The sequence below is a fragment of the Vanellus vanellus genome, assembly GCF_965231255.1.
Source record: "Vanellus vanellus genome assembly, chromosome: 1".
Lineage (NCBI taxonomy): Eukaryota > Metazoa > Chordata > Aves > Charadriiformes > Charadriidae > Vanellus > Vanellus vanellus.
In genome coordinates, this window is record NC_138905.1 from 156,593,806 (window position 1) to 156,620,215 (window position 26,410).

Consider the following 26,410-nt stretch of genomic DNA (forward strand, 5'->3'; position numbering starts at 1 on the left):
TTATAGAGCTTTTTTTTAGGAAAGTTTTACAAGGTGTTTGTTGGGTTTTGAGAAAAATAACCTGTGGTTCCAAGCTTCAAGTTTTGCCTCCTGAACTCTACTGGAATGACTAGGTGACGTAGGTTTTCAGTAGCAGCTGTTCCTACAATCATCTTGCAGGCTTGGAGGGTATTTTTGTGGGGGAGGGGTTATAATAGTTATTCCTCCTTTCTCCTCTTCCCCCACTTAATTTATAGAAAATAAACCACAACCCTAGCAGCCAGATGTAAATCAAAATGTTTGCTGAAGTTTGTCTTATGGGCAGCCACAGTAAGTAGCACTGTGGAAAGCAGGATATCAACTGTCTGTTATTATGGTAATTGCCAAATGCTGAAGGCATTTCAGCTATTTGACATTTTGACAGGTCTAACAGGTACCTAATATCTTCTCTTCCTGTACAGGATGCAGGTAACACTAGCAGGGATCAGTTATTAAACTGATGGTAAAAGTCCACCCAGTGTTTCTGGCTACTGAAGTGAGCCATGTGAGACTTCTTACCTTTCTGAAGAAAACTGAAAGTTATGTAAAGCAAAATGGTGGTACAGTTTAGTCAGCATTTGCACTCGCTGATGTGAAAAACAATTTTAATGAAAGAAAAGGGAGGACTAATATTTAGCATGCAAAACTGAAAAAAAAAAGTCAGCAATAAAGTTATTTTACAGTGCAGTACCATAGACCTTTTTTCTGATTGTCTCTTGTCTAGACGCTGATTAGGTCCAATGCTCTTAACTGCAAAACAAGGTCTGATAAGATATCTCAGACAGATTCTCTTTGGTCTTATTATTTATTCTCAGTTGCGAGTTACACACAGTAGCAGAAAAAGACTTTACATCTCGGTTTAATGGAAAGATTTACAGTTTTGCTATCTTTATAGAATAAGGCATTATTCCATCTAGTGTACTGTATACATATATGTGCTAAAATCTACTGTCTTATAGGGTCCCCCAGGGCCACCAGGACTCCCAGGCGAGAAGGTAAGACTCTTTTTATTATAATGATTAAATCTCTTTGTTTATTTACTTGGCACACCAGATCCCCCAAAATCTGGCAACTAATGGCCCTAAAGGAGTGGGGGTTTTACACTCTATTACACTTTTTACTCTATTATGTCTTAATGGGCATCATAAAGTGAGATTTTGAACACATTTTTTAGTTTTTTTTTTTCTCACTTTTTGCATCAGTAGTAATTACAACATTCTGTGATTCTTTGAACTCATCTAAAAGTGTCAAAATTTTCAGTAAAATGTTGAAAAAGAGAGCATACTGACAATAAAATTACATTAGATAAAATAGATTCTATCTATTTTTTTCACAAATTGCTGTGACACAGGACTTAAAAACAGCAGGGGAGTTAGGACATAATTATTTATTTGTTTGTTTCACACGTGCATTTAAAAGACACATTCTGTCTTTTCTATCCTCTCCTAACTTTTGCCATGTACGAAATATCTTTATATGTATGAAGGCATGCATGTATGCACTTCTGATAAAAATTGACTAAGTACGTGTAATTTATATTTTCAGGGCTACATGGGCTTGGGCTTTCAGGGTCCCAAAGGTGAAAAGGTAAGACTCTTGAAAACATCTAGAGAACAACTGTCAGAAATATTCTTGATACTTTGTTTTAGATAAATAAACTGTTGGAACCTATCAATGGAGAAAATCAGCAGTGTAATTTTTGGAAGACTTGAGTAAATCTGTAACTTACACCTAAATGAACAAAAGTCATGAATGGGTACATGCTTTGTTCGTGATGATGTTATACCTGACATTAATTTATGTCATTATCCTGTTTTCCAGCTCTGACTAGTACCAACTACTTTAGCATGCAGTAGGCAGATCTGGAAACCTTTACTCTGTATATTCGGACTCATCATAAGATTTATTGGAAATAGGTTTAGTTCTGAGGGATGAGATTTAATGTGCTGTAGTAGGACTCTTGAGGGCCTGTCTGCATTAGTCTGGACTGCTAGTATATACTTTTGAACGACATCTTTGAGTTGTCCCCTTTTTCTGTGTTTTGGCTCAACCAGGAGCAGTTTTCAGAGCACACAGGTTGGTTTACTTTTGAATGAAACTAAGGCAAAAGATGTCCTCCAGGATCCCATTTACTCTCTGTCATTGACAGAGGCCCTTTGGAGTATAAGTAAATTGTGTTACTTAAGTGGTGTTTTTTTACCCATCGCCTTATTTACGTATTTTGGGCCACACTCTTCCTAATGGATGGCTGGGTTTTTTTTGCTACATGTCACAAATTTCTTGACAGATGTTGGCCATGCAAGTATGTGGAGATTTCCTGGACTCCTCAGGCTATGCATTACTACTTGGCAGAAACATATCAAGTCTTTTTGGAGGTCTTCTACTGTAAAAGATAGTGCTTTTGCATTGTATAAGGAGATGAGGTTCTGACCCTGCTATGGACACATACTTGCTAAAAAAGCATAATCCATAGTTATTATCTTGAAGTTGGCCTTTATGGACAGTTGTAAAGCTGGTAGAACACTATAAGCTTTGACTAACATTTTCCTTCAAACATCTGACCTCTTTCCTCCTAATCTCCTTCCTCCTAAGGGAGGCATTAAAAAACTGTTGTACTATTACAATAATGAATTGGACATGTTCCTTATATTTGGTATTAGTCAATCTTTACCCTAACAAGAGATTCAGAGATTTTTCTTCAGGGCAGTCTCTGTCTGTCACCCATTATACAGTTGTGTCTCCTATAACTGTGTATGTAATCCTTTCTCTGACTGATTCTGCCAAAATAAATGTAAAAATTAAAAAAAATTAGCTATATTTTTAAAAGCGAGTGGTAGTTCTCTTTAACGTTATTTGCCTTAGTAATGTTTGTTCTGTCAGTACTGTTTTCAATGGACTATCCTGGATTTGGTGTTGACAGGGAGAACAAGGGGTAAGGGGTCCCCCAGGCCCCCCAGGACCGTCACCGCACATGAAGGAAAAAGGGAGTGAAATCATAAGGGGAGAAAAGGTGAGACCTTAAATGACTAATCTTGTACTCTTCATTAAAATATGATCAATAGGAATTAGCAAACAAAAGTAAAACAGGAAAAAGAAAATATTGTCACCTACAGCCAATTTTAAAAAAAATTCTCCATGTTTTACTTCATGAATGAATTTTGAAGATATGATAGATGATAAATGCAGAAATAATTGCATAAATAGGTAATGCATACAGCAGAGGACTTTCTGAGGAATGAGGATTGGTAAGCATAGTCTTGTAAACACCAAATATTCTGAAAATTTGAATTAAATAGTTTATACTGGACTTTTCATATACAGAACCACATTAATGGAGTCTGAGTGCTACTGATTTTTTTTCAATTATTGAATTAGACCGTCTAAGCAATATATACTAGGATCATCAGCTACCTTAATGGATTCACAGTTTGTGTTTGTCTAACTTCTTTTTGCACATCATACTATTAGGCATAGTTCTTGAAGTAGAGAACAGGGTTAAATGTGCTTTTGCTGACATGAAGAAGAAATGATTTACAGCCTAAATGAATAATGGTTAAGATTATGCTTCCTAATGTACTTTTTTTTTTTTTTATAATTTCATTAGGGTGATCCAGGTGAAAAGGGTGAACCGGGAGCCCCAGTAAGTATTGTGTAGGGGTTTTTTTTTGTTGCTATAGAAATTATGAAGAATCTGATAATGGCCCTGAATATCTTTATCGCTATTTGATAAAAGAAATTTACTTTAGAATTTGGTAGTATTTTTAATCTGTTGTGTATTTATTTTCCAGGGATTCCCAGGTTCAGGTTTCAAAGGAGAAAAGGGTGAACCTGGGAAGCCTGGTCCACGTGTAAGTAAGCTTAAGTTTGTCAATACCATAATTACAGTTGTATTGTTTCTATTAGCTATTTAAACTTTTTAACCATTAGCGGAACAGCAAATTTTGTATATTTCAAACAAACAAGTTTTGCTGTAGGACAGATGTACAAGTTAAGGTAGTAATAACATACAGTAATATTAGTATGTTCCATGTTTTCAGATAATTAAAGACACCTAACAGTAGCTTGCAGTGCTGAAGGCAAAGGCAGACTTCCATTGATCCCAACTGATGCAAGATTAAGTCATTCCAGAACAGAAGGAAAAGCAAAGCAAAGCGAATCACTCTGTAGGAATGACTTTAGCTAACGTGTTGAACGCGTTGAATTTAGTTCAAATACTCTTACATGCAATCTACAAAATAAGCCTGCTTAGCCTAAAGTTACCATTTCTTACAAAGAAGACGAATGGAGCAAAACATAGATGACTGAGATGAGTTCTCCTGCTGGTTTCTAGCCTGACTGTAGGTGATTGAGGCCATACGATCTGTTACATTTGCCTAGTCTGACCTATATCATAGTCTCATGCACACAAATTCAGCATGAGTCATGCTGTATCTTTCGTAGCTGAGCTGGTAGCAAAAACATACATCTGCTACATGCAAACATATCTAAAGTATTGTTTCTCAAATTGTGGGTCTTCATAAACTGTTAGAAAAAGAGCCAGCACGTCCATAGGCATTGAATTGTACTTCAGTCTGAAAAAGAGAAAATCTCCCTCTATGTTATATTTCAAGGTCAAGTGTTCTGTCATCCTTTCAGTAAAGATATGTGATGGGATTATCTTTGCTATCATGTATGTATGTTTATTCTTACAGTAAATGAGGGCTTGAAAGCTGGAAGAATGGAGAAATGTTGGCCTAGAACTTGTTGAGGAAACCAGAGCATCTTTGAACTGTTCAAAAATATAGCTTCAGTTTCTGCAGCGTGCCCTGAACAAAGTTTCTGAGATATTTTATGTATAGTTTTTGCTGTCCAAGGAAATCATAGCTACTTCTGAAATTAAGATAAGGCGTGAAACATGAACAGATTTTAAGATCTGATATTCTAGTTTCATGGAATGAAATCGTATGATTAATTCCACTCACAGTGTACATTTGAAGACTCTCCTGACTTTACAGATCATATTTTTAATTAATCATTAAAAATTACTTGTAGCCCTTCTTTATGAGATACCATAGCTGCATGCTTTGGTGGTGATGGCCTGTTCACATTTGTCGTATCATTTTTATCCTTCAGTTGCATTGTTTGAGATGGAATTTTTGACCTAAACTGATGGGATTATTTTTTAGACTGAATTGCATGCACTGTTACTTTGTGTATTAAGTATAGACGTTTTCTTGGTTTTATGGGACGTACTCATGTTACTTATGATAAGGCATACAATAAGCACTGTGACACCAAGTGAAAGCCAGCCTCCAGTGGACTAGAGGCTAGAAGCCTAGGTGCCAGTCCCTTCATAGTCCATAGGAAGAGGAAGGGAATGCTGAAAAGTAGGGTAGTCCAACTCGGTCATTTATCATGTACCTGATGATTTCCTCAAAGGAATCTAATCCCTTCTGTAGGCAAACACAGTGGTCTAATAGGGAATCATTTTGCTCTGGATGGGAGAGTCTTGAATTCTAGGTTATCATCCACCTTGTGATTTGAAATTACAGCTTTCAACTTAGGGAAGTGGTTTTTACCACTAGATTACCAGGTGATCTGATACGGGGCCACTCTCCAAGCCTTCTGCTGAAACTGAGCCACTGAATGTCTATGAATAAAGGTTTTGTGGGGCTGGAGAGTATATATATAGAAAGGGATTGCTATGAAGGGAGAAGTTTCTGGGTCTGGTTCCAGTTTCCTGTGCTGTTGAGGTATTTTGTCTTGAAGTCTCCTCGACTGGGAAATCCGTATGTTATTCCTGGATCTGGGAACAGATTTGCAGGATTTTGTTTAATTCTGCAGTTTGTAGGATGTTGAGTAACATAAGCACTAGGCAGTCACAATTTGCCTGCTTTGTACCCTCTGCGCTGTTAGCTGTGGCAGCACGTTCGGATTAATGCGCTACAATCGTGACTGTTTTGTTCTAGTCTTTCACCCACCATATTTAGAAACTGCATGTATGCGGCCATCTGTTTAAGCAGAGCGCAACTTGGTGTTTTACAGGGAAAGCCTGGAAAAGATGGTGAACCAGGACCAAAAGGAGACCCCGTACGTATTTTACTGGATTTCCAGTAGCATTTCTTACATTCAGAACAAAGAACTGTCTGTGTATTATAAATGGTAGAAATTTTCTAGCCTTCTCAATTATTTACTTGAAGTTGTTGCTTTCGGTGAATTAGTGACTGGTTTGAAAACTTAAAACTTTGATGCTGCCAGGGCTAAGATGCAACTATATTTGTCTTTTCTGGTCTTGCTGTCTTCTACACACAGGGTTTGCCTGGTGGGTTTGGGATTCCAGGACGACCCGGGGAGCCTGGTACAAAGGTGCGTAGTAGCGGCCTTTGCTTCTCATCGCACAGAATGAGGAGTTAAGAGCTTGTAGGACGTGTTCGTAGATGTGCATTAAAGCAGTGAATGCACATAAAACAACGTTAAATGAATCTTACAAAGTTCTGAAGTCCTCACTCAGAGACTAGAAAAAGTCAAAATTTAGGTAATGTAGGTATCCCTGGTTTAGATCTCTCGTGTGAATTGATTAATGCAGGCTTTATTTTCACAAGCTCTTTGCCCAGCCAGCGTACGTACAAATGTACTTTCCTAAAAATTCCAGTTTCTCTTTACATAGTGTAAAGCAGTACAGGCCTGCAAACTAACTACTTGCTGCTTATTGTTATGGTCCAGGTACTTATCATTTGGACATTGTATGAATCTGTATCAAAGTGTTCATTTGCTAAGGAAATCCTATTTTGCGGGGCAAAAAAATGTGATCTGGATTTAAAATGTAAATTGTGTTTTGATTTAGGGTGACAAAGGTGAACGAGGTTTCCCAGGACCTCCAGGAAGAGTAAGTAAAATAAATTCTCGTTTTATTTTAAACTTTAATGAAAATATACATTTTGTGAAAGTTGAAGTGCTCAAACAATGAGGGGGAAAAAAGAAAGACTATGCATGTTCTGATCTCATTCTAGTCAGTCACATCCTCATTTTTTCTTAATGGAAACAGAAGTTGGATACAGTCCTTTTGAGTATGTTTGAAATTTGGAAAAGGAGCTCTCAAAGATAGGAATTTCAAATGTTTTGGACTATAAAAATGATAGGCATTGTTAATCAATACAAAGTATCCACAAGAGAGGCTCAAAAGTGTAAGCCTGTCAGCTTTGCAGTCTATAATTTTAACACTTCAAATAAAAAATGGGATTAGTCAGCAACAAATAGATCATTGATGGTGCTGCTTCCCCAACATGGGGGAAAAATCCCAGCATCTGCTAGTTTGATTTGGAAAATTGTGCTTACTTCCTGAATATTTTATTGTAAAAGTTAGCATCCTATACGTCAAGCTCAGATCAATGTTAGCAGAAATTGCCAGAACTGAACATTTTAAAATTAAAGGTAATGCAAACCTAATGGGTCAGTGCTTAGACCATGCTGAGGTTTCTTGGCATCATTCTTATTCAGAAAGGTGCTATGCAGCTCTCCCCTTAATCTTACTACTGATATGAAGGAATTTTGATAGAACAGTACTTTTTCTCTGGTAATTCCTCAGCAGCTACAACCCTCTAACACTAGTTGTTATGTATTGCTGAAATTGCAAGCATAACCAAAACTGCTCAAAATTGTTATTGTGAAACAAAATGACCTCTGTGCCATCAGGTCAAGATGGGAGAGATACAAACGAGGGCACAGTTGTATATTTCTAGTGTCTTAGTCTTTGTCCTGTGATTCAGGTAATAGATCCTGGACCAGTAGATACCTTTGGTGAAAAAGGAGAGCCTGGAGTTTCAGGTTTGCCTGGACTGAAAGGTCAAAAAGGTGAAAAAGGTGTGTATTTTGTCTTGTCTTTTTGATTGAGCTATGCTTTTAGTTTTCTTATTAAAGGAAATTAAAATTGCACTGTCTGTGAGCTCAGGAGCTCTGTATGACAGTGAAATGTTCCAGTTATTTATTTAATTGCTTTCAGGTTATTACATTTTGTTGTAGTTTGTAGGACACTTCTCATCATAAATAAAACTGCCTTTCAGTTATAGATTGGCAAAGGATAAACTGGGATCTGTTTTTATGGCAGCTGAGTAATCCAGTGATATTATTTAAGAAAGATGGAAATCAGCACGAGCATGAAGAGGATAATAATGCAGAGAATCTTGACACTCCTTTTAAAAAGTCAGTAGCTAAGTTTTAGTCTTAAAATTGGCTTGCATAATTTACAAAATTCTTCAGTAAACAGGGAAAAAACAAGCATTCCCTTTCCCATTCCCCCATTACAGACCTTACCCTTTTGAAGAAAGATCAGTGGAGAAGATGGCGCACAGCAGGGCCTTTTCCCTAAATGCAGATATCTGTAGATTGTTTAACTTAACCTTTGATTCAGGGCATACTAGCTTGTAACATGTACTTAAATAATATGTGCTAAAAGTTCACTGATGTTGGCATCGCTGACTTCATTGACTAATTGAAAACCTCTTTTTCTAAAGGTTTCCCTGGTATACAAGGAATCCCAGGACCTCCAGGTATGAATTTATGGCCACTGTTTTGTTCACATTTTTCCTGTGTTCTTTTTGGGTGAAGAGTCCTGAGAGATGTTCTCCTTAGCTGCTGCCAGTTACTGCCTGACTTACAGAACACCCAGGCAGTGGCCTCTCTGGGGTCTAATCATGGCTTTATTGGGCAAGAAGAGTTGTAAAATGTGACTATGTGCATGGGTATGTGCATGTGTACTTATGCATATATACTCATATGTAGTATGAGTATCATATGTAGAGTATGAGTTACATGTAGATACTTTGTTTTGCTCTCACTTCAGCTCTATATGTGTTCACATAAATATAATAAACCAAGGTTTGCAGGGAGAAATAATAGCATTTATTCAATCAAAGTCATTCCTGAAGGCTTCCTGCTTTTTTTCACTGTCACTTGACCTAATAAAAGTTATTTCTTTTGCCTGCAAGTGTTGCCTTTTTTATAGTCTTAACTTCTTTACATCCATGACAACACTGCTGTTATGTATATATGTGCATGTAAATGTGTTTGAACTGAGCCACAATATTTGCTTTTTAAAAATTAAGCAAATAATCTGTGGAAATCAGACTCTAGCACATCCTGCAGTGATACTACTGTTCCCTCTTTTGCGCGCATTTTCTATCTTGACAGTGAGCTAAATATGATATTAATGTGAGCCAGGGTCAGATAGTTTCCAGGAAATTTTTCACAGTTTAGGGAGGAGATAGTATATACCGCAGGCTGTAATAGTTCCTAAAGAATCCTGTGTGACAAGACAAGAAGAATGGTAGCTCTAAGTCTGTCATTATCCTATAGAAACTGAGATTTGTGTGACTTTCGTATCTTCCTGCAATGTTGCAGAAGGCTCAAAATGGTTTAGTGATCAAGTCTAGTGATGAGTTGTGAACTGAAATAACTCATTAAAGTATGAAGACCTGTGTGACTGTACAAATAGCAAAAAGGAGATCTTAAGTATTTGTGTTTCTTTCCTAGCTGTTTAACTACTTCTCTTTATTGGCTGTTGTTTGCTTATTATTCCTACAAACAGCTTTGGTTTTAGCATTCCTGAAATCTAGCGTTGTCAAATACTTATTTACTCAAGTTCTTAGACATGGTGTCCCTTTCTAGGTGTGTTTAAGATGTAATTTATTATGAGATAAGGAAGTGTGTAATAGTTTCTAAGTGTAATAGCTAACTTAACTTCTATGTCGCCACTATTTACTACACTGCAAAAGTTGATTCAACTAAATCTCAGAAAGGCACTTAGTACAGAATAAGTGTGTTTGTCTAGGGACCTAACCGAAGTGACTTACTCTGAGCTGTAATGAGTGTATAATCTCAATTTTGTATAGATCACCAATAGTAAAAATACAGTCCCTTATTTGTTTTATACTAACGCTTCTCCATTTCTTTCTGAAACCTAGCAGAAGCGAGTGTGTTGATAACGATACTGTCTTTTCACTTTGTCACTTTTTTCATGTCTATTTTACTCTGCCCAAAGGTCGGCCACTTCCAGACAGGGTAGGATCACCTGGTGTCCCTGGAGAGAGGGGTGAAAAAGGTGAAAAGGGTTCTCCAGGATTCCCTTTACCTGGACCCCCAGGAAGAGATGGTTTCCCAGGTCCCCCGGGGTTGCCTGGCCCACCAGGTCCTCCAGGCAAAACAGGTAGGTAAAGCGCTCGGTTGCTTTTCACAAGGAAGACTCAATAATGCACGTAAAAAACAAACAAAAAAAGAGACAATATTATACAAGCTGTAATCAGAATGCATCTACATGATGGAAGAAACATTTATGAGTTGTTAATGGACCAAATAAAAAACTGTTCCACGCAGTAGCAAGCCACTCATTTCCTTATTGGAACAAGGATTCTTTGCTAAATCAATGTTTTTAAAATGTCTTCAAAAGTTAATTGTAGACTGTTACAATATAACCAAGTAATTGACCTTATACATACATATATTAGTTTCCTCTGTGTCCTAATGTGCCAACCTAAAGATATTTGTAGATTTTCAATTAAAAAAAAACCAGATATTAATACTGTTCTTAGTATAAAAGATAGCTGTTCAATATTACAATTTACAAGTCCGCATTACCAATCTATGTAACAGATTGAACGGGTGTAAAAACTGCAGACTGAGATGCTACTCTAGCCAAAGTTTTTATTGTAAAATGGAATTACATCTTTCAGGAGAATGGGGTCAACACATGCTTTATAGAGGTAAATGTAAAGCTAGTAATAATGTAATAATTACATATTAATATTAGTAGAAATGGTAACATTATACAGCTATGTATAATTAGATTCTGATAAAACATTTTTAAAGAGAAAAATGTTTTGGTTTTTCTCAGCAATGAAGCAATGAAAAAAGTACATATGAAAGTGGTCCATGCTTAATAGCTCCTTACAACTGATGTTTTAACTCTTTCATTGAAGGACAACTTTTGCTGATACTGATATTTTTTGGTGATACTGGCATTATGAGTTAAACTGTCATTTCAACATAAAAAAATGATTACCTAAACTACTGTAGTAGGGATGGCTATAACTATTGAAAGGAACGTTATTCTCTATGGAATTCCTAAACCAAAAATACTTTGTTCAAAACCAGTTGAAGACGCCTAGTTGTTGCTGTGTTTGCCAATGAAGCAGTAAAAAATTCAGCACCTAGAATATGGAATTAAATAGCTAAATCTGACCTTGCCCTAAAAATAAGAGCAATTCCTGTTTTTCATACAACATGTTTCTGTCACTGCTTACTTCTGCTCCTTCCCCAAACATTTCTTTAGCTTTCTTCAAGTGCATAACGGGAAACAATTTATTTTCATTTAACTGCTGTTTGCCAAACTTCGTGTTAACATTTTGACTACTGACATGGGCAAAAGTGATGTCATATTGTATTGGGTCAGGATCTGTATCTATTGTATCATCAAACAGAACAAGCACAATTTGTATGCTCATATCGAGCCTGCTAAATATTCTCATTTATTACCTCTTTCAGATCCTACCATATGAAGTTTCTTGTTTGCAGGAAGCTTTATGAGTGAGAAGAAGTTAAATAGATGTTAACAAGCTGCTCTTGACCTAGAAAGTTTCCTAAAACTTTGAAAACAAAAGTCAGGGTACAAAAAACTGTACTTAATGAATTTCTTCAGAATTTCAATATTCTCCATTCTCTTCAGGCTCCAACCATCAATTTTTCACCCACAGCACTTTTCTTAGCCAAAACTTATTATAAAAATAGATTTTATGTGAAAGTTGTTTGTAACCTTATTATGGCAGAGCCTGTCTTTTCTCTGTAATTCTCAGGTCTTCTTAAGCAGCATATATAGATTCAGAATACAGAATCCCAGTTAAGTTTTTCAAAGTAAATCAAATAGAAAAGTAAAATGCTATCCTGACTTACCACTCTTCATAGATTCATTCAGCTGAGACGTTCATAAATGCAGCCCTATAATGGAAACTTGCACTTGTCACACAATATTCTTTGTTGCATTTCCATTGCAGATGGAATTGATCAATGCCAGCAGGGAGAACCTGGTGCACCAGGTAGTCCTGGACCTCCAGGAAGAGATGGATTTCCAGGAGAGATGGGAGAAAAAGGTAATATTATTTTAAAGTGATTGCTTTCTAATGCTCTGTACCCTGGAGCTTGGGTATGTAAAGAGGCTGAGCAAGTTAGGCTGCATCAGAGAAAGCGTACTTAAAGTTAGTAAAACAAATAATTCATAGACATGGAACATGTTTCTTGAGTCTCTGGTGAGTAAAAGAAGGATATTGTTTATTGAATTGTGTGACACAAACTTCACTTACATTTTACTTAGACTACTCATTGCTGGAAAGTGATAAGGATGATGCAGGGCTGAAAGAGAAAGTGGGAAGAAAAAAAGGGTGGAGTATAACCCCATTAAGTGTAAATTGAACTGTTCATGGCAATTTAAGATGTGAATTCTGAGATGAAGAATTAGAGAGGGGCAGATGAGTTGGGAATGGAAATGGTTTATGAATCATTGCCATGATTATAATTGAAGCTAAAATTGTAGCACCTATAAATAGGACTGTCAACCATGTGTTTTAGCAGCATTGACTAATGGACATATAAAAAAAATGAGCTGCACTCATCTACACGATGGTTGATCCTTTCTAATCTTGTTCTGCTCACTGCTTTTGTAAAACTGCAAAATTGCAGTGAGTATAGAGATTCTACTTTTTCTGCTTCAATCTTTTTATTTCTTCTATACCCAATGTATATTTCTTTTCTTCTTTTTGATCCTCTTTAGCCTGGTCCCTTTTAACTGTTCTGTTAAATATTATTGCTAGGATAAGACTTAAAGGAATGGTATGAAAATCAACTTAAAAATTTTAAAGAATTTTGAGTATCAGTTTGCTGATAAATTCTCTTTGAAGCATGTAATTAGAAGTAGTACATTTATTTTTATTAATAGAATCATAGAATCATAGAATGGTTTGGGTTGGAAGGGACTTAAAGGTCATCTAGTTCCAACCCCCCTGCTGTGGGCATGGACACCTTCCACTAAACCCAGTTGCTCAAAGCCCCATCCAGCCTGGCCTTGAACACCTCCAGGGATGGAGCATCCACCACTTCCCTGGGCAACCTGTTCCAGTGTCTCACCACCCTCAGAGTGAAGAATTTCTTCCCAACATCTAATCTAAATCTCCCCTCTTCCAGTTTAAAACTGTTACCCCTCATTCTGTCACTGCACTCCCTGATGAAGAGTCCCTCCCCCTCTTTCCTGTAGGCCCCCTTTAATTACTAGAAAGCTGCTATAAGATCTCCCCGGAGCCTTCTCTTCTCCAGGCTTATTATTTCAACTTGAAGTGTGTTAAATTGACATTTGCCCCTGAATCTACCTGCTTGCAGTTGTCTTAAATCTTTTCATTGTTATTCATTAGTTTTGTTGGTTTTTTTTTTTTTTCAGGTGACAAAGGTGAATCCTGTGACTTATGTGATAAAGTAGGACCTCCTGGACTTCCAGGGCCACAAGGGCCACCAGGTCCAGCAGGTAAAAACTCATTAACTACCTGAGAATTGACTTCGTAGGCTAAAATCTAAAAGTGCAGCATATATGATAAAATTAATTACTTTTTGTCCCACTAATAATATTGTTTGTGAACTAATGAAAGGAGGATGGAATATTCCTGCTTTTGGTCTGATTCCAAATTTCCGATGTAATCAACAAGAATTACCTAGGAAATAGAAATTGGCCACAGTGGAGGGTCTTTGCAAACTGTGGCCCAGACATTTTCACAGAAGGTTGTGAAAGTGAAAAATAATGTGGTAAACATTTGCCGTATGTGCCCAGGCTTTGCAGTGGCCCATACATACATTCCCAATCCTAGCATTAAATTCTGTGGCCAAAAAAAGATAGTTATTTGTCTGCTACCATATGAGAGAAGTGCCACATGCGAACAGTGATATTATACCTAAGGTTTGTTCTAGTGACTGTTACGAAAAATGAAAATGGTTTAGGTAGTTTCAAGACCGCGGTGGTTACATGATAGGTCTAAATAGTAAAGTGAATTCATTCCTAAGTCAAATGTATTATCAACTTGTGAATGCAGACACGTGGAAGACATGAGCACATGGACTGAGTTTATTGGACTGTGTGGATGCGATGGCCTGGCACGTTAGAGCCATAAAAGTATAAAGCCCTGGTGAACACTGATGCACAGTGCACCCTATTGCCATTGAATCCTAAAAGGGCAGAACCTGTCACTATTACTGGAGTGACGGGGGGGTCTCACAAACTGTCTGTATTGGAGGCCAAAGCAAGCCCAACTGGGAATATATGGGAGAAGCACCCCATTGTGACTGGCCCGGATGCTCCATGTATCCTTGGCATAGACTTCCTCAAGAGAGGGTATTTTAAAGACCCAAAAGGATATCAAAAGGGCTTTTGGTATAGCATCTGTAGAGACTGAGGACATTACACAGGTGTCTACCTTACCCGGTCTTTCAGATGACCCTTCTGTTGTGGGACTGCTGAGGTGGGACTGGCACTTGAGAGCAGCTGCCAATTGCTACTGCCACGGTGCATTGACGACAGTATCGACAACTTCACTGACTTTAGCAGCATTATGCTGATGTAACTGGGGGTATAACTTTGAGAAGTATCACGAAGAATTAACATACAATGAGCTATTTGTAAAAGCATCTAATAGAATTTTATTTTTGTCTCTCTGATAAGGTTTTCCAGGGCAATCAGGTTTCAAGGGTGATAGAGGCTTACCTGGACTGGATGGCCTTCCAGGAGTACCTGTAAGTAATGCCTTGCCAAATGCAAGTGTTTGTTTGCTAGTGGACATGTGATCAAAAAATATGTGATCATCAGTGTAGTTGTGTAATAGTTCTGTTTAAAAACAGACCAGCACAGTGATTTGATAAAATTAAGGAACTATACCTAGCAAAAAAACCCTAGGAAGCAGTGTGGTTGAGCTATGAGAGGAAAAAAGAGCTGTCAGAAGTGGGTTATATTTCTGTGCTTACCTGTCATAGGAACTTGGCAGGACACGTGACCTGCTGACTGAACACGTTAAGCAGTGGAGTTGGGTAAAAAAGCAGGATTTCACACGAAACACATACAGGTCTACCCTGACCTTCTCATTAATCTTTCCAATAACTATTGTGTACATATATACTGAGAGAGAGACAGTGCCATCTAGCGTAGTGTAAGCAGGCTAATATTAGCATGGAATATACTTTGGCAGTTTGTCTGAATTTTGGGAAATGTATGCAGTATATTCCATAAAAGATAATTAGTTGTCAGGAGAGCTAAGTAGTTTTGAAACAATAAAGGAAGGCTGTGAAAGTGGATAGTGTCTTGATTATATGATCACTTGTAAATTATGTTGAAACAGTGTAACACGGCTGTCAGTGAATAAGGCTGAATATCAGAAGCAGAACATCCATAAGCATAGCACTTGCCTAAAATGTAACACAAATTACTCCTAGATAAGTAGCGTACTAGAACAACTTTATTTGATCTTGTCAGAGTTCACTCAAGTGTCCCTACGTACACTGTGGTGTGCTGTAGACATGTTCCTGTAGTGTAGTGTGGATTTTGACACCATTCCTAATGTAAGTAGACTGAGTTTGTCAGAGTCATCCCAGACTTTTTTTCCCGAAGCTGTTTTGTCCTTCTAGCTGATAATTTTTGACAATACAACTTCTCAGTGGCATTCACGTGCACTAACTTTAACACAAAATGGAGTTATGCAAGCTCCCTCTATCACCAGCAGTGAGAGAGGCACCTTCAGAGGTTAAACCAACCCACCTGTATGCATTCTTTACTCAAAGAATCTATTTCTCTTCCTTGAGTATAAATAAAGCCTAGAAACCTGAGTTTAGCTGATGAGAGTTAGCTGGGATGTAGTGCATTCTCTGCTTCTACCATGATAAACAAGATGGTATTACTCAGTGAATGAATTTACTATAATAAAGTGGGATCCGTGAAAGAAACAGTGGAGAAAAATAAGACATCTTAATGTATTCAAGCTTTCTTTGTGTCTGGCATTTGTTCTCAGCACATGTTTTGCCGCACCTTTGTATTTTTCTTTTATTGCCTCTTAAGATCTGTTCATGTCTTTCATCAGACAAGGACTGGCTACTGTTCTGAATGCTTTTAAGCTTGTTTTGTTCCACAAAGTTCAGCCAGGTGGTGTTCCAGCATATAGTTTAGCTTGGAAAAACTACATAGATGCCAGTCTCGCAACCTGACATTGTTTAGACCCATGCCAGAGTATTACAGTCTGATCCAGTACCCACCAAAACTAATGGAAGGACTACCTTTGACTGTGTTCTGGTTCAGGTTTAAGTGGAGGGCACATATCAGCCATAAGCAGTAGACATTCCCCATGAAGTTTGTGCTTTCTACCCTAGTGAGTCACTCTGATTCACTTGAAATTAGAGAGGCTGTTCCTATGAGAAAATTTCATATAAGTCCTAGAAAATATGTAGGGAAAAGTGGAATTCTGGAAATCCTATGGATATATTATTAGGTAGATAATTTCTTCCCAAGAGAGCTTACAAAACTCTTTTCCGAGCATGCGCGTAGTATTCTGATAGTACCAACTGACTGTGATTGTTAATTGTACAAGGCAATGAACGTTAGTAATGAAGGGAAATGTGTATTTGTGTCAGCTAACTGTCATAAATAAACTACCCAGGGAAAATCTTTCAGCCTTCAGTTAGCCTTAACTCTTGTACAAATAACATTTGAGGTTTGTTTAAGACAAATCATTTAATTTCGTAGACAATACGTACATTTTATGAATATTATAGTTAATTTAAAAGGTTTTGAAAGAAAGAAAATCATGGATGGGGTTCATATAAGCAATTTAAACCTGTAGGTTTGGCTGAGTTTGTCTTTGCATACTGGAAGTGTGTTATTTTCCTGTATTAGTACTACATCTGCTGGTATTGTAAATATTGTGGAAATGTAGGGATACTTTTCTTGCATTTGCATCAGAGAAATACATTCCACAGTGTTACAGAATTCAGCATTTAAAGGTTGGGGCAGACTCTTTAACTCTGAAAATGCCTCTTTAAAAAGCCTCATTTGCCTTGATGCTGATATTGTATAAATATGCATAACTGAAAGCCAGTGGGTAGTCTATTGAAAATTCATAGTTTTTTGGTATCATGGGCTGCAGTTCTTGTGTTAGGGGTGTGAGCTTATATGCACCATCTAAAATGATATACCTGTGATATAATGAATGACAAAATGGTCAAGATAGATTTGCATTAATTCCTTATTCACACTGCTGTGTCCTGGAAAATATTCTTATTTGACCTCCACAATCGAAAACTTTATGGTTTACTTGGATGGTGTACTCTTTAATTTCTGAAGATTTGTTTTATTTTGTATCAGTTGAAGGGTTGGTAGGGCAACTAATAACATCTGAATTTATGAAATTTCAGGGCCCACCCGGCACTCCAGGACTTATGGGCAGCCCTGGGGCAAAAGGAGAACCAGGAGATTTTACTTATGATTCTATCCTGAAAGGTGAAAAGGGAGATCCTGGTTTCCCAGGACAACCAGGTATTCCTGGAAGAGAAGGAAGACCGGGAAAAGATGGTTTACCTGGTCCTCAAGGTCCAAAAGGAGCAGCGGTATGTGTGTTTATGTTTACACATTGTCCTACTGTGTGTTTATTTATGTTTACATACTGTCCTATACATTCTGTCTTTCAGATCAGAATTCACATACTTTTATGCCCTATACATGCTTTATGTTTATTGGCCTCATTCATTGTTCCACATCTTGTCCTTACCTTGAGTAGTTCATTCGTCCTCAGAGGAAGACTCCAGTTTCCCTGAAACTGGTGAGGAAGGCGGTCCTTTAACAAGAAGCTACTTCAGATTTAGATTTTGACCCTTTCTTTTTACATGTCATGCAAATAAGTGATCTGACTCAGATGTATTCAGCATGACTTGCTACTTTCCGGACTACAGAGCAAGGATACTTCTGCTACAAAGTTGTGGGCATGGACCATAGTTTGCTTCCTTTCTCCCTTTCTCACTGCTTGATAGTGAAAACTAGTGCAGATGATTTAGCAGATATGATTGAAGGAATGCAGTTATCCAAGTAGAGATTCTTAAGACAATTCGACTCTATCTAGCGTACTTCTCTTCTTGTGGAAACTACTGCTTCAAAGTTTTGCACTGATAGAGAGTTCAGCTGATATGGATGTGGAGCTGAATGTGGAGCTCACATCTGCTCCCAGATCCACCACTGGGAAGATAGCCTACATGGTCCAGCTAGCTGCATTGCACACTAGGTATGATTTCCTGGTGTTGTTCCACGTGGAACCCAGTTCTATTTCCAGTTATGAAAAATCCACTTTTGTCAGCATTACAGATACTCATGCTAATTCCAAGTTACAAAATATTTAAACAGAGACGATGACATGTTCTGTCTTGCCAGTCAGGCAAGAAGTACACTCATACTTTCCAAAAATTAGGGTACAGCTGGCTTGAAAGGAGAACGTGGTCCCCCTGGCCAACCTGGATTCCCTGGAGTACGTGGTGAAAGAGGTTTTCCTGGCCCTCCTGGGATAGGCACTGCAGGGTTACCCGGTGACAAAGGAGACAGAGGCTTTGCTGGAACCCCAGGTTTACCAGGCCTTCCAGGTAATACTATAGTATGCTTTAATAAAAATAAAAAATAAAAAAATGTGCCCTTTAAGTGGTACAACTTAGAGGATCACTGGAATTTAAGACTGAAATAAAAAGACTTTCCAGTTTAAATCAGTGTTTGCTTTCAGCAGTATTATTGCAAATCTGTAAGAACAGTTTTCTTGAAGAATTTATTAGGCAAAATGGGGTGGTTTAGGTTCTTCCTAAACTGAGTTCATCCTAGTTTTCTATGAATTTTCTACAAAAAAAACTTCATAATAAGTCAGTGCTAATGGTGTGGATGGACTAATATCGCTGGCTAGGTGAAAAATCCCTTGTTTAATTTCATCAGTTCCTGTACTTAATACATCTTTGCATTCACAGGAGCAAAGGGTGAAGCAGGACGAACTGTACCACTCCCTGGACCTCCTGGGGCAGATGGCCTTCCTGGGCCACCTGGTTTCCCCGGACCCCAAGGTACAGTAGCCTGTTAATCTGTCTGATGATCATAATGGCTCTGTTCCCCAGAAGCTAGCCTTTGTATTAACATTTGTCTGTTTTCACTTGTAAAGGTGACAAAGGGAATCCTGGGCTTCCAGGTAGACCAGGCCTGCCGGGAGAAAAAGGTGCTGTTGGGCAGCCAGGTATAGGGTTCCCTGGACCTCCAGGACCCAAAGGTAAGATAAAGTTATTCATCTAACAAAGCTGGTGGAACTGGAGTGTGGAAGGAAGCCTGCACTGTATCATTCAGCCATAGCTGTATGAGATTTGGGAGGTGCAGCTGAAGAACCTCCCTTGAGAAAGTCCACAAGCATACTTTCAACGCACACTTGCTTTGTGCAGTGACGTGGCGCAGATACAGATGGTGTCAAAAACTACATGATCTTACGTTGGAGCAACTGAGGTTGCTGAGAGATGAGATGACCTTTCCGAGAGATGAAGCACTGTATGTGGTTGGTCAAAAAAACATGCTGACATAACTATAATATTTTTGGGCCAGAGCTAGCAGCTCTGCTGTGTCCCAGGCAGCTGAGAGTGGTTTGGTTAGAACACCAGAGTACTCAGCGTAAGTTTAGTCTTCCCTGCATGGCCTTTTTCAGGGTATGCACATAGCTTAGAGGAAGTCTAAATGTTCATATTCTGGTTTTGGATTTTGGGGAGATGTATTTCATAGAGCTGCTACTCATTTAGAACTAGACGACTAAGCTTTCAGCAGACACCTCAATCCCTAAAATTCTTGTGTGTCTTCATTGTTACTTTATTTATTATGATTCTACACACCAATGAACTGGGAGGGTCAGAAAGACTTAAAAAGGAGAAAGGGCAAATCTTTACCTGTAACCACCTCCAGTTCCTCTGAGACTGGGGTGGGACAAATCTGAACAGAAAAAGCTCGTTGCATCTGGAAAAGGATTGCTATATGCTCTTTGATTCCAGAAAGAAAAGAATGACATATCAAATACATTTATTTCAAGGACCCTTTCTTGAATTCAGCTCTGCCCAGTGGGGCTTAGCCTAAAAGCTGGATTTCCCACTCCCTGAGACCTTTGCCTGGGAGAGGAGCTTCATCTCAACTTATTGTGCGTGTGCTGGTGTTGAACGAGTGCCATCTTTAAGTGAGTTGCAGAATGCTGTATGTATTCTTTCCTGCATTCCCAAGGCACAGTGCATGGGTCAGCTGTGGCATAGAAACCCTCTGTGTGTAACCCACAGTGGGACATGTAGGACAAGTCACACAACATATACTGAACAGAAGGTGTTGATTCACGGATAGATTTTGTTGTGCCTCCCTCAGTCTGATACCCCATACATTAGGTTGCCTTTTCTGAAGAAGACTTTGGGAACCTGGTTTTGCAGACAGGATGTTTCTCAATGACATGAACCCACAAGTCTATTAATTTAAGAGGAGACACTCAGCATTTGTTTCTCCTGGGTGGTTGTTTCTCATCAGAAGCCAAATTCTGCATGAAGCTCAGTGTTTGAATCTCTGTTGAGACATTTGGATGCTGGCATCCCTAGAAGTTTTTCATAAAAGGCTACACAGACATTTTTAAAGAGGTCCCTGTTAGGATGTAAATAGTTCAATTAGAGGCTTAAAGAAACAGCAGAGGACACTTACAGGCAAAGATAGTAATGATATGAATTTTGTTTTGTTTTGTAGGTTTCCAAGGTCAGCCTGGATCGCCTGGTCTGCCGGGGACTCCAGGAACCCCTGGCCTGGATGGTTTGCCAGGTGTACCAGGTTTACAAGGTCAAAAAGTAGGTGTCAGGTGCTGATATGGTTATCTATGACTGCCCATGTTAACAGAAATGTGTTCAAAGATCCTGCTCTTAAAAAAAAAAAAAAATGTTGGCCAAACTGTCCTTCATCTTATGTTTCCCACTATGCACATAAAGGAACAGAGTAGACGGATGACTGCTTGACATGAACGCTAAAGGGCTTACAGCTCTGCCCTGAAGTCACGTACAGTGCTGCTTTTCTTCTGAGTGGTTTAAATACAGTCAGTGAATGAATTCTTGGTTTTGATGTGTTGATTCCTAATCTATTGTGTTTCTTGGCTAGGGTGAACCTGGAGTAGGTCTCCCTGGCCCTAAGGGATTGCCAGGCCCCCCAGGCCCAGCTGGCATCCCTGGAGAAAAGGGAAATCCAGGCCTGCCTGGCTTACGTGGCGAGCAAGGCTTTCCAGGCATACCTGGACAGCAAGGATTCAGAGGTAACGTAGCCAGAAAAACACAGCTCTGTATTTCTGTTTCTTTTTTAAACTCACTCCCCTATAGATGCAGCAAAAAGTCTATTCACCACTGGGATGTCCTACTGATATCTCAGGGTACTGCCCTTTTCCCTTCCCCTTGTTTTCTCCTACCAACCACCAGTAGCAAATGCGAGCAGCAAAGAGCAACCCTTCCTCTGAGCCCAGCCAGGAGATATTAGAGGCTGAAACGAGGTCTTGTTGGCCGAGTGCTTCCAAAGCACCTTGTCTAGCACCTTCAGCAAATAGGGCTTCAAATAACGTCAGAGGACGCTCAGCCTATATGTCTCTCTCTCTCTCCCTGCAGGCGACCCCGGCCTCCCAGGGCTGCAAGGCTTGCAGGGCCCTCCGGGCGCCCCGGGGCTGGGCCCACCTGGATCGCCGGGACCCGCCGGGCAGCCAGGACCCCAGGGACCACCAGGTGAGAGGGAAATACTCCCATGACGGTGCTTAGGAGCGGACTTTTGGCAAAAATGGGTATTGGCGTTGGTAAAAACGTTGCTTGTGAACTGTTTTGTGGTGTGAGGTCGGTGGGGGTGCATGGGGGGGGGGGGGGGGGGGGGGAAATGTCGGTGGGCCTCCTCCGTCTGGTCCAAAACGCAGGGCAAGGCCTCCTGAGAAAACGCCTGCTGTTTTGTTCGGTCCCCTCAGGTCATCGGTGGGTAATATATACAGGATCAAAGACTCGCTTAGAAAATGAGGACTACTACTGCTGTCTGGCTTTGCGTCTTCATTCTTCATGCCATGTAATTTCTGAACAGCAGGTGGATGTTATCAGATATTCTTGTTAATGGTGTTCCCCATGCTCCGTTAAGAACTAATCCTGTATTTTCTGTTTTTCCTAGGATTTCCTGGAATAAAAGGAGAAAGGGGCTTCCCTGGTATCCCAGGTCTAGATATGCCAGGACCAAAAGGCGATAAAGGTAGCCAGGGCCAGCCCGGAGTACCAGGGTCTGTGGGGTTACCTGGCCTGCCGGGTCCGCAGGGGGCTGTTGGACTGAAAGGATCAGCAGGTAAACATCTTTTCCCTCGGAAAGCAGCATCTTTGACAACTGTTTTATTAAGTTGTGGTAGTATGCCCTTTCACTTGATTAGGAGTGAAAAGGCCCAAGCTTGGGAAAACACATGGGCTGACATCAGTGAAGCAAATCCATGCACGTGTTACTGAATTGCTACTCAAGTCCTTTGGTGGATCAAGTCCAGCAACTTGCAGGAACTAGTCTTTAGACTCTAATAATGAAAGGGGATTATTCTGCACAGTTTCAATGGCAGAATGTGGTTTTAATAATGCTTTTGTTAATGACGGTGTTCACTGTAATAGGAAGTTTAAAGAATCTGTCAAAAACCCATTACAAACTGTGTTTTATACTGGTTTTCATAACACTTTTTACTATTGTTTTCTCTGTCAGGCTATTTTAGATTAATCATCTTTGTCACATTTTTCCTTAAGTAGGGCAATTCCTAATATAATAGGGAGTAAATAATGCTATTTCTTGTACTTCTTTACACTGCTTGCTTAATTTCTGTTATTCACTCTTTCACTTTGGTTTCAGGAGCCAAAGGAGAAATGGGAGTTATGGGAACTCCTGGATTGCCAGGAACTCCTGGACCAGTTGGAGATCGAGGGTTGCCTGGTGAAAAAGGTAAGAAAGATTTTCTCAAAATCAAAGTTGGAAAATCCACCTTTTTCCCAGCAGAAAAGTCTGGAAATAACAAAATATAAGGAGCATGAGTTGCCTCAGGAATGTTTTATGTCAAGTAACTTCCCTGTAAGTTAGAAATAGTGCAATTTAGAAAGCCATATCCTAGGAGCACTCATGTATTTGGGCACCGAGCCAGGATTTTTGATCTGTTCTTCAACAACGTAAGGATTTGCTAGGTGCGAGGATGCTATAGATACTAATCCAAGAAAAATACTGTGTTTGAAATTATAAAAAGCCCGCAGGAAGGTCTTAATTAAGTTCTTCAAATAATGCCCTGTATTACTGCCAAACTCCTATCCCTGTTGTTTTGAGAGTCAAAAATTAACAGCTGTGAAGCGAGAAAAATATGTCAACTTTTTTGACAGAGCTATTGTGAAGTCCTGGTACTAAAACACTTCATATGAGATAAATCAGATGTTCCAGAGCATGGTATTTGGTGCTCAAAATTTGAATAATTAGCTAATTTCATTTGTTGTTGTCTAGTAAATACTTTTGCAAAGTTTTATATGCCACTACAATATTCTGTGCTATCCCTTTATAGGTAGCCAAGGTTTCAAAGGTGTAGTTGGACCACAGGGTGATCCTGGTGTCAAAGGAGATAAAGGTGAAGCTGGTCTCCCAGGAAAACCTGGAACGATGGACAATATGGACATGGTTAGCCTCAAAGGCCAAAAGGGAGATCAAGGAGAAAAAGGTAACTTTAATCTCTAACTGTGGATAAGTGCAATTAACATTTGTATACTGTTAAGCAGCAATGCTTTGAGTTCAGTTGTATCTTGGTTTTAGACAACAGTTTTTAAAACAAGATTAAAGAATTTCACACAGCACCTACAGATATTTTTCCAGTATCTTTCAACTCCATAGCAACAAAGATTAATCACAGACAGAAAGGGCTTTGGTTGGATGGAAGAGGTTCAATTAGCTTTTATAAAATACTTTTTACCTCTTTTATCAGAAGACTCTCTCAAAAGAAAAGAATTTTTAAAAGTAGAAACTGGAGCTTGCCGGAAGAGAAAAGCTGTCTTTCATGTGAAACATATAGTGCAAACATTGTTGTGGCCATGAAGACCAACTGGTACTATAAGAAAAAGTGGTCAGCCTTTTTTGGCATATGTGTTTCCTTGTGACCTGAAGAAATTTCAGGAAAGACACTCATGTATGCCACTGATACCAAAAGATCAACTTACGTCAGTTTAGAAACATCTGGAAATCTGCAGGAGAAAGGCAGTCAGCTTTATATTTAGAAACTTAATGGTGGTAGAGATATTAGGTTTTTTAGACAATGTGTTCTTGTATTTTTAGTTTTACAGCTACATGAAAATTCAGTTATTTAAGATCAAAGAAAAAATAGTGCATATTTTATGTATTATTTATTCTATTATTTTTCCTTGTTTCATTATGATTTACTTTTTATTAAAAAATTGCATAAGAGTTTTTAAACAAGTGGTAACTGTTTTAGTTAAAATAGGATTGTAGGGCTTACAAGGGAGCTACCGAGATCAAGTAGTCTTCCATTTCCCTTGATCAATCCTTCAACCTTTCATCGTATATCGTGTTTTCTGAAATAATTATCATTCTTGCTACCATTTCTGACTTCTCCCCAATTTGGCTGGTTCCTTGTTCGAGTGCACTTTGCTGAAACAAGGGAAGTACTTCAACTCAGGCCCTGCTAGAATTAAATTTCCCTTTCTTGAAACAACAGCTGACTCAGTTTGTAATTAGCTATAGTCCTTAGTCCTTCACTTCTGGACTGCTACCTATGCAATTGTTTTTCATTTTGTATGCATGCTTGTGACTTCTCCTTGCCACATATGTGGTGTAGTACGCTTTTTAAATTTCATGATGTTGATTTTTTCAACCATTACTTCAACTCTTCAAGATCCTTCTGCAGTCTAATCCTCTCCTCCTTTCAAGCCATTCCAGTTTAGTGTTATGTGTACATTTCATCGATGTATTCTCTGTTGGACCCAGGACAGAGTACATGAGACTCCTTTCCGGTTTGGCAGTGAATCACCAATAACTATATTATGTTATATTTGAACTGTAGGAATGGGAGAGTTTCCCAGTCTAGGTACCTCTTATCTCCCTGTCCTGACTGCTTGACAGAATGAGACCTGGGTTTGTGTGTCCCGGTTGGGTCTCAGAGAAACCTAAGCACATGGATAGGCAGTGCCTCCCAGCTTGGACTTCAAGGGAGGGCAGGAGCAAGTGTGGAGTGTGTCTGCCTCAGCTGAGATGCAGCTTCTGAGAGTGCTTTTGTATTTGATGAGGCTCCCAGCCTATAAAGATTTCATCTAGATTAATTTTTCTCCTTTGTTTCTGATCTTGATACGTATATAGGGTGGTATGAAAAGCCTTAAAACAAACCCATATAGGTTGTTTTTCATTACTTTCTTATCTATTATTGGCCTGTAGGTTGACTGATTGATAATTAGTTTTATTTCCTTTCCAGAAATCCAAATTAGGCACACTGGTTACATGCATATAAAGAAGCCTTTGCTGAGAAATTCAAATGGTTAATTTCTTTGGTTTCTAACTTCTTCATATCTCCAGCACTAATAATGCACGCTTGCAAACCTGTATGCTCTACCTTTTCCTGACCAAACACAGTCTACAGATTGGCCTGGCTCACACAGCCTGGAAGGGTAGGTTCAAAACAGATCCCAGCCTGCAAATTTCTACTGTTGCTCTGCCCATCTCATCTGCTTCAACCCAAGGATAGTTAGTACCAGCAGAGAAAAATAACCTAGTTATACTCCATAACTTTACTCATCATCATCATAACTTTACTGCCTTCATCTCTCGAGGCATGAATCACAGTAATGTTTTTAAAAGCTTCTAAAATACAAACTGTGCAGAAAAGACAGTATTTTTATGAAAGATTGTCAGTGATATTTAATAAAAAAATTGGGTTTGGACATTTTGGGATGTTTTTACTAAAATCCGCTTACTTAAAAACAGTCAGCGAGCTATCTTCAGTAACCTACTGTCCTGCACCTGTATGCAACACTAACAGAAAGGATTATGACCAAAAAGCTTGGACCTTAAAGCTGGAGAAGAGGCACACCACAGTATAAGAGGTGGAGCCTTCTGGAGTGATGAAGATGCTTAAACATTAGATAGAACTGAGGAAACAGCAAATTTGTGTCTGTGAACTGGTTGCTCACATTTCCATCTTTAGACAGCAGAAGTGTCAAATCAATCATTTCTGTTAGCATCTGATATTGTCTGGCACTTCTGAAATAAGGCATTAATCTAACTCAAACACATGCTCATTTGCAATTTCAT

At 38.9% G+C, this 26,410-nt stretch overlaps 1 protein-coding gene across 1 annotated transcript in view; it reads left to right on the plus strand.

The window, feature by feature from the left end:
- The window catches only part of COL4A1 (collagen type IV alpha 1 chain), a gene marked incomplete at its 5' end in the record, with an annotated part of 87,019 nt that overhangs the window by 34,775 nt on the left and 25,834 nt on the right, over positions 1–26,410 (plus strand). The window contains 24 exons of the mRNA XM_082494133.1: positions 978–1,013; positions 1,564–1,605; positions 2,939–3,028; positions 3,623–3,658; positions 3,807–3,866; positions 6,043–6,087; positions 6,310–6,363; positions 6,842–6,883; positions 7,764–7,857; positions 8,508–8,543; positions 10,034–10,198; positions 12,039–12,134; positions 13,472–13,555; positions 14,741–14,811; positions 17,473–17,664; positions 18,516–18,684; positions 19,054–19,146; positions 19,242–19,346; positions 20,831–20,928; positions 21,233–21,383; positions 21,727–21,840; positions 22,265–22,432; positions 22,973–23,062; positions 23,664–23,816. Coding sequence (XP_082350259.1) covers positions 978–1,013; positions 1,564–1,605; positions 2,939–3,028; positions 3,623–3,658; positions 3,807–3,866; positions 6,043–6,087; positions 6,310–6,363; positions 6,842–6,883; positions 7,764–7,857; positions 8,508–8,543; positions 10,034–10,198; positions 12,039–12,134; positions 13,472–13,555; positions 14,741–14,811; positions 17,473–17,664; positions 18,516–18,684; positions 19,054–19,146; positions 19,242–19,346; positions 20,831–20,928; positions 21,233–21,383; positions 21,727–21,840; positions 22,265–22,432; positions 22,973–23,062; positions 23,664–23,816 — 2,284 coding nt within the window. The remainder of the gene's footprint in view (positions 1–977; positions 1,014–1,563; positions 1,606–2,938; positions 3,029–3,622; positions 3,659–3,806; positions 3,867–6,042; positions 6,088–6,309; positions 6,364–6,841; positions 6,884–7,763; positions 7,858–8,507; positions 8,544–10,033; positions 10,199–12,038; positions 12,135–13,471; positions 13,556–14,740; positions 14,812–17,472; positions 17,665–18,515; positions 18,685–19,053; positions 19,147–19,241; positions 19,347–20,830; positions 20,929–21,232; positions 21,384–21,726; positions 21,841–22,264; positions 22,433–22,972; positions 23,063–23,663; positions 23,817–26,410) is intronic.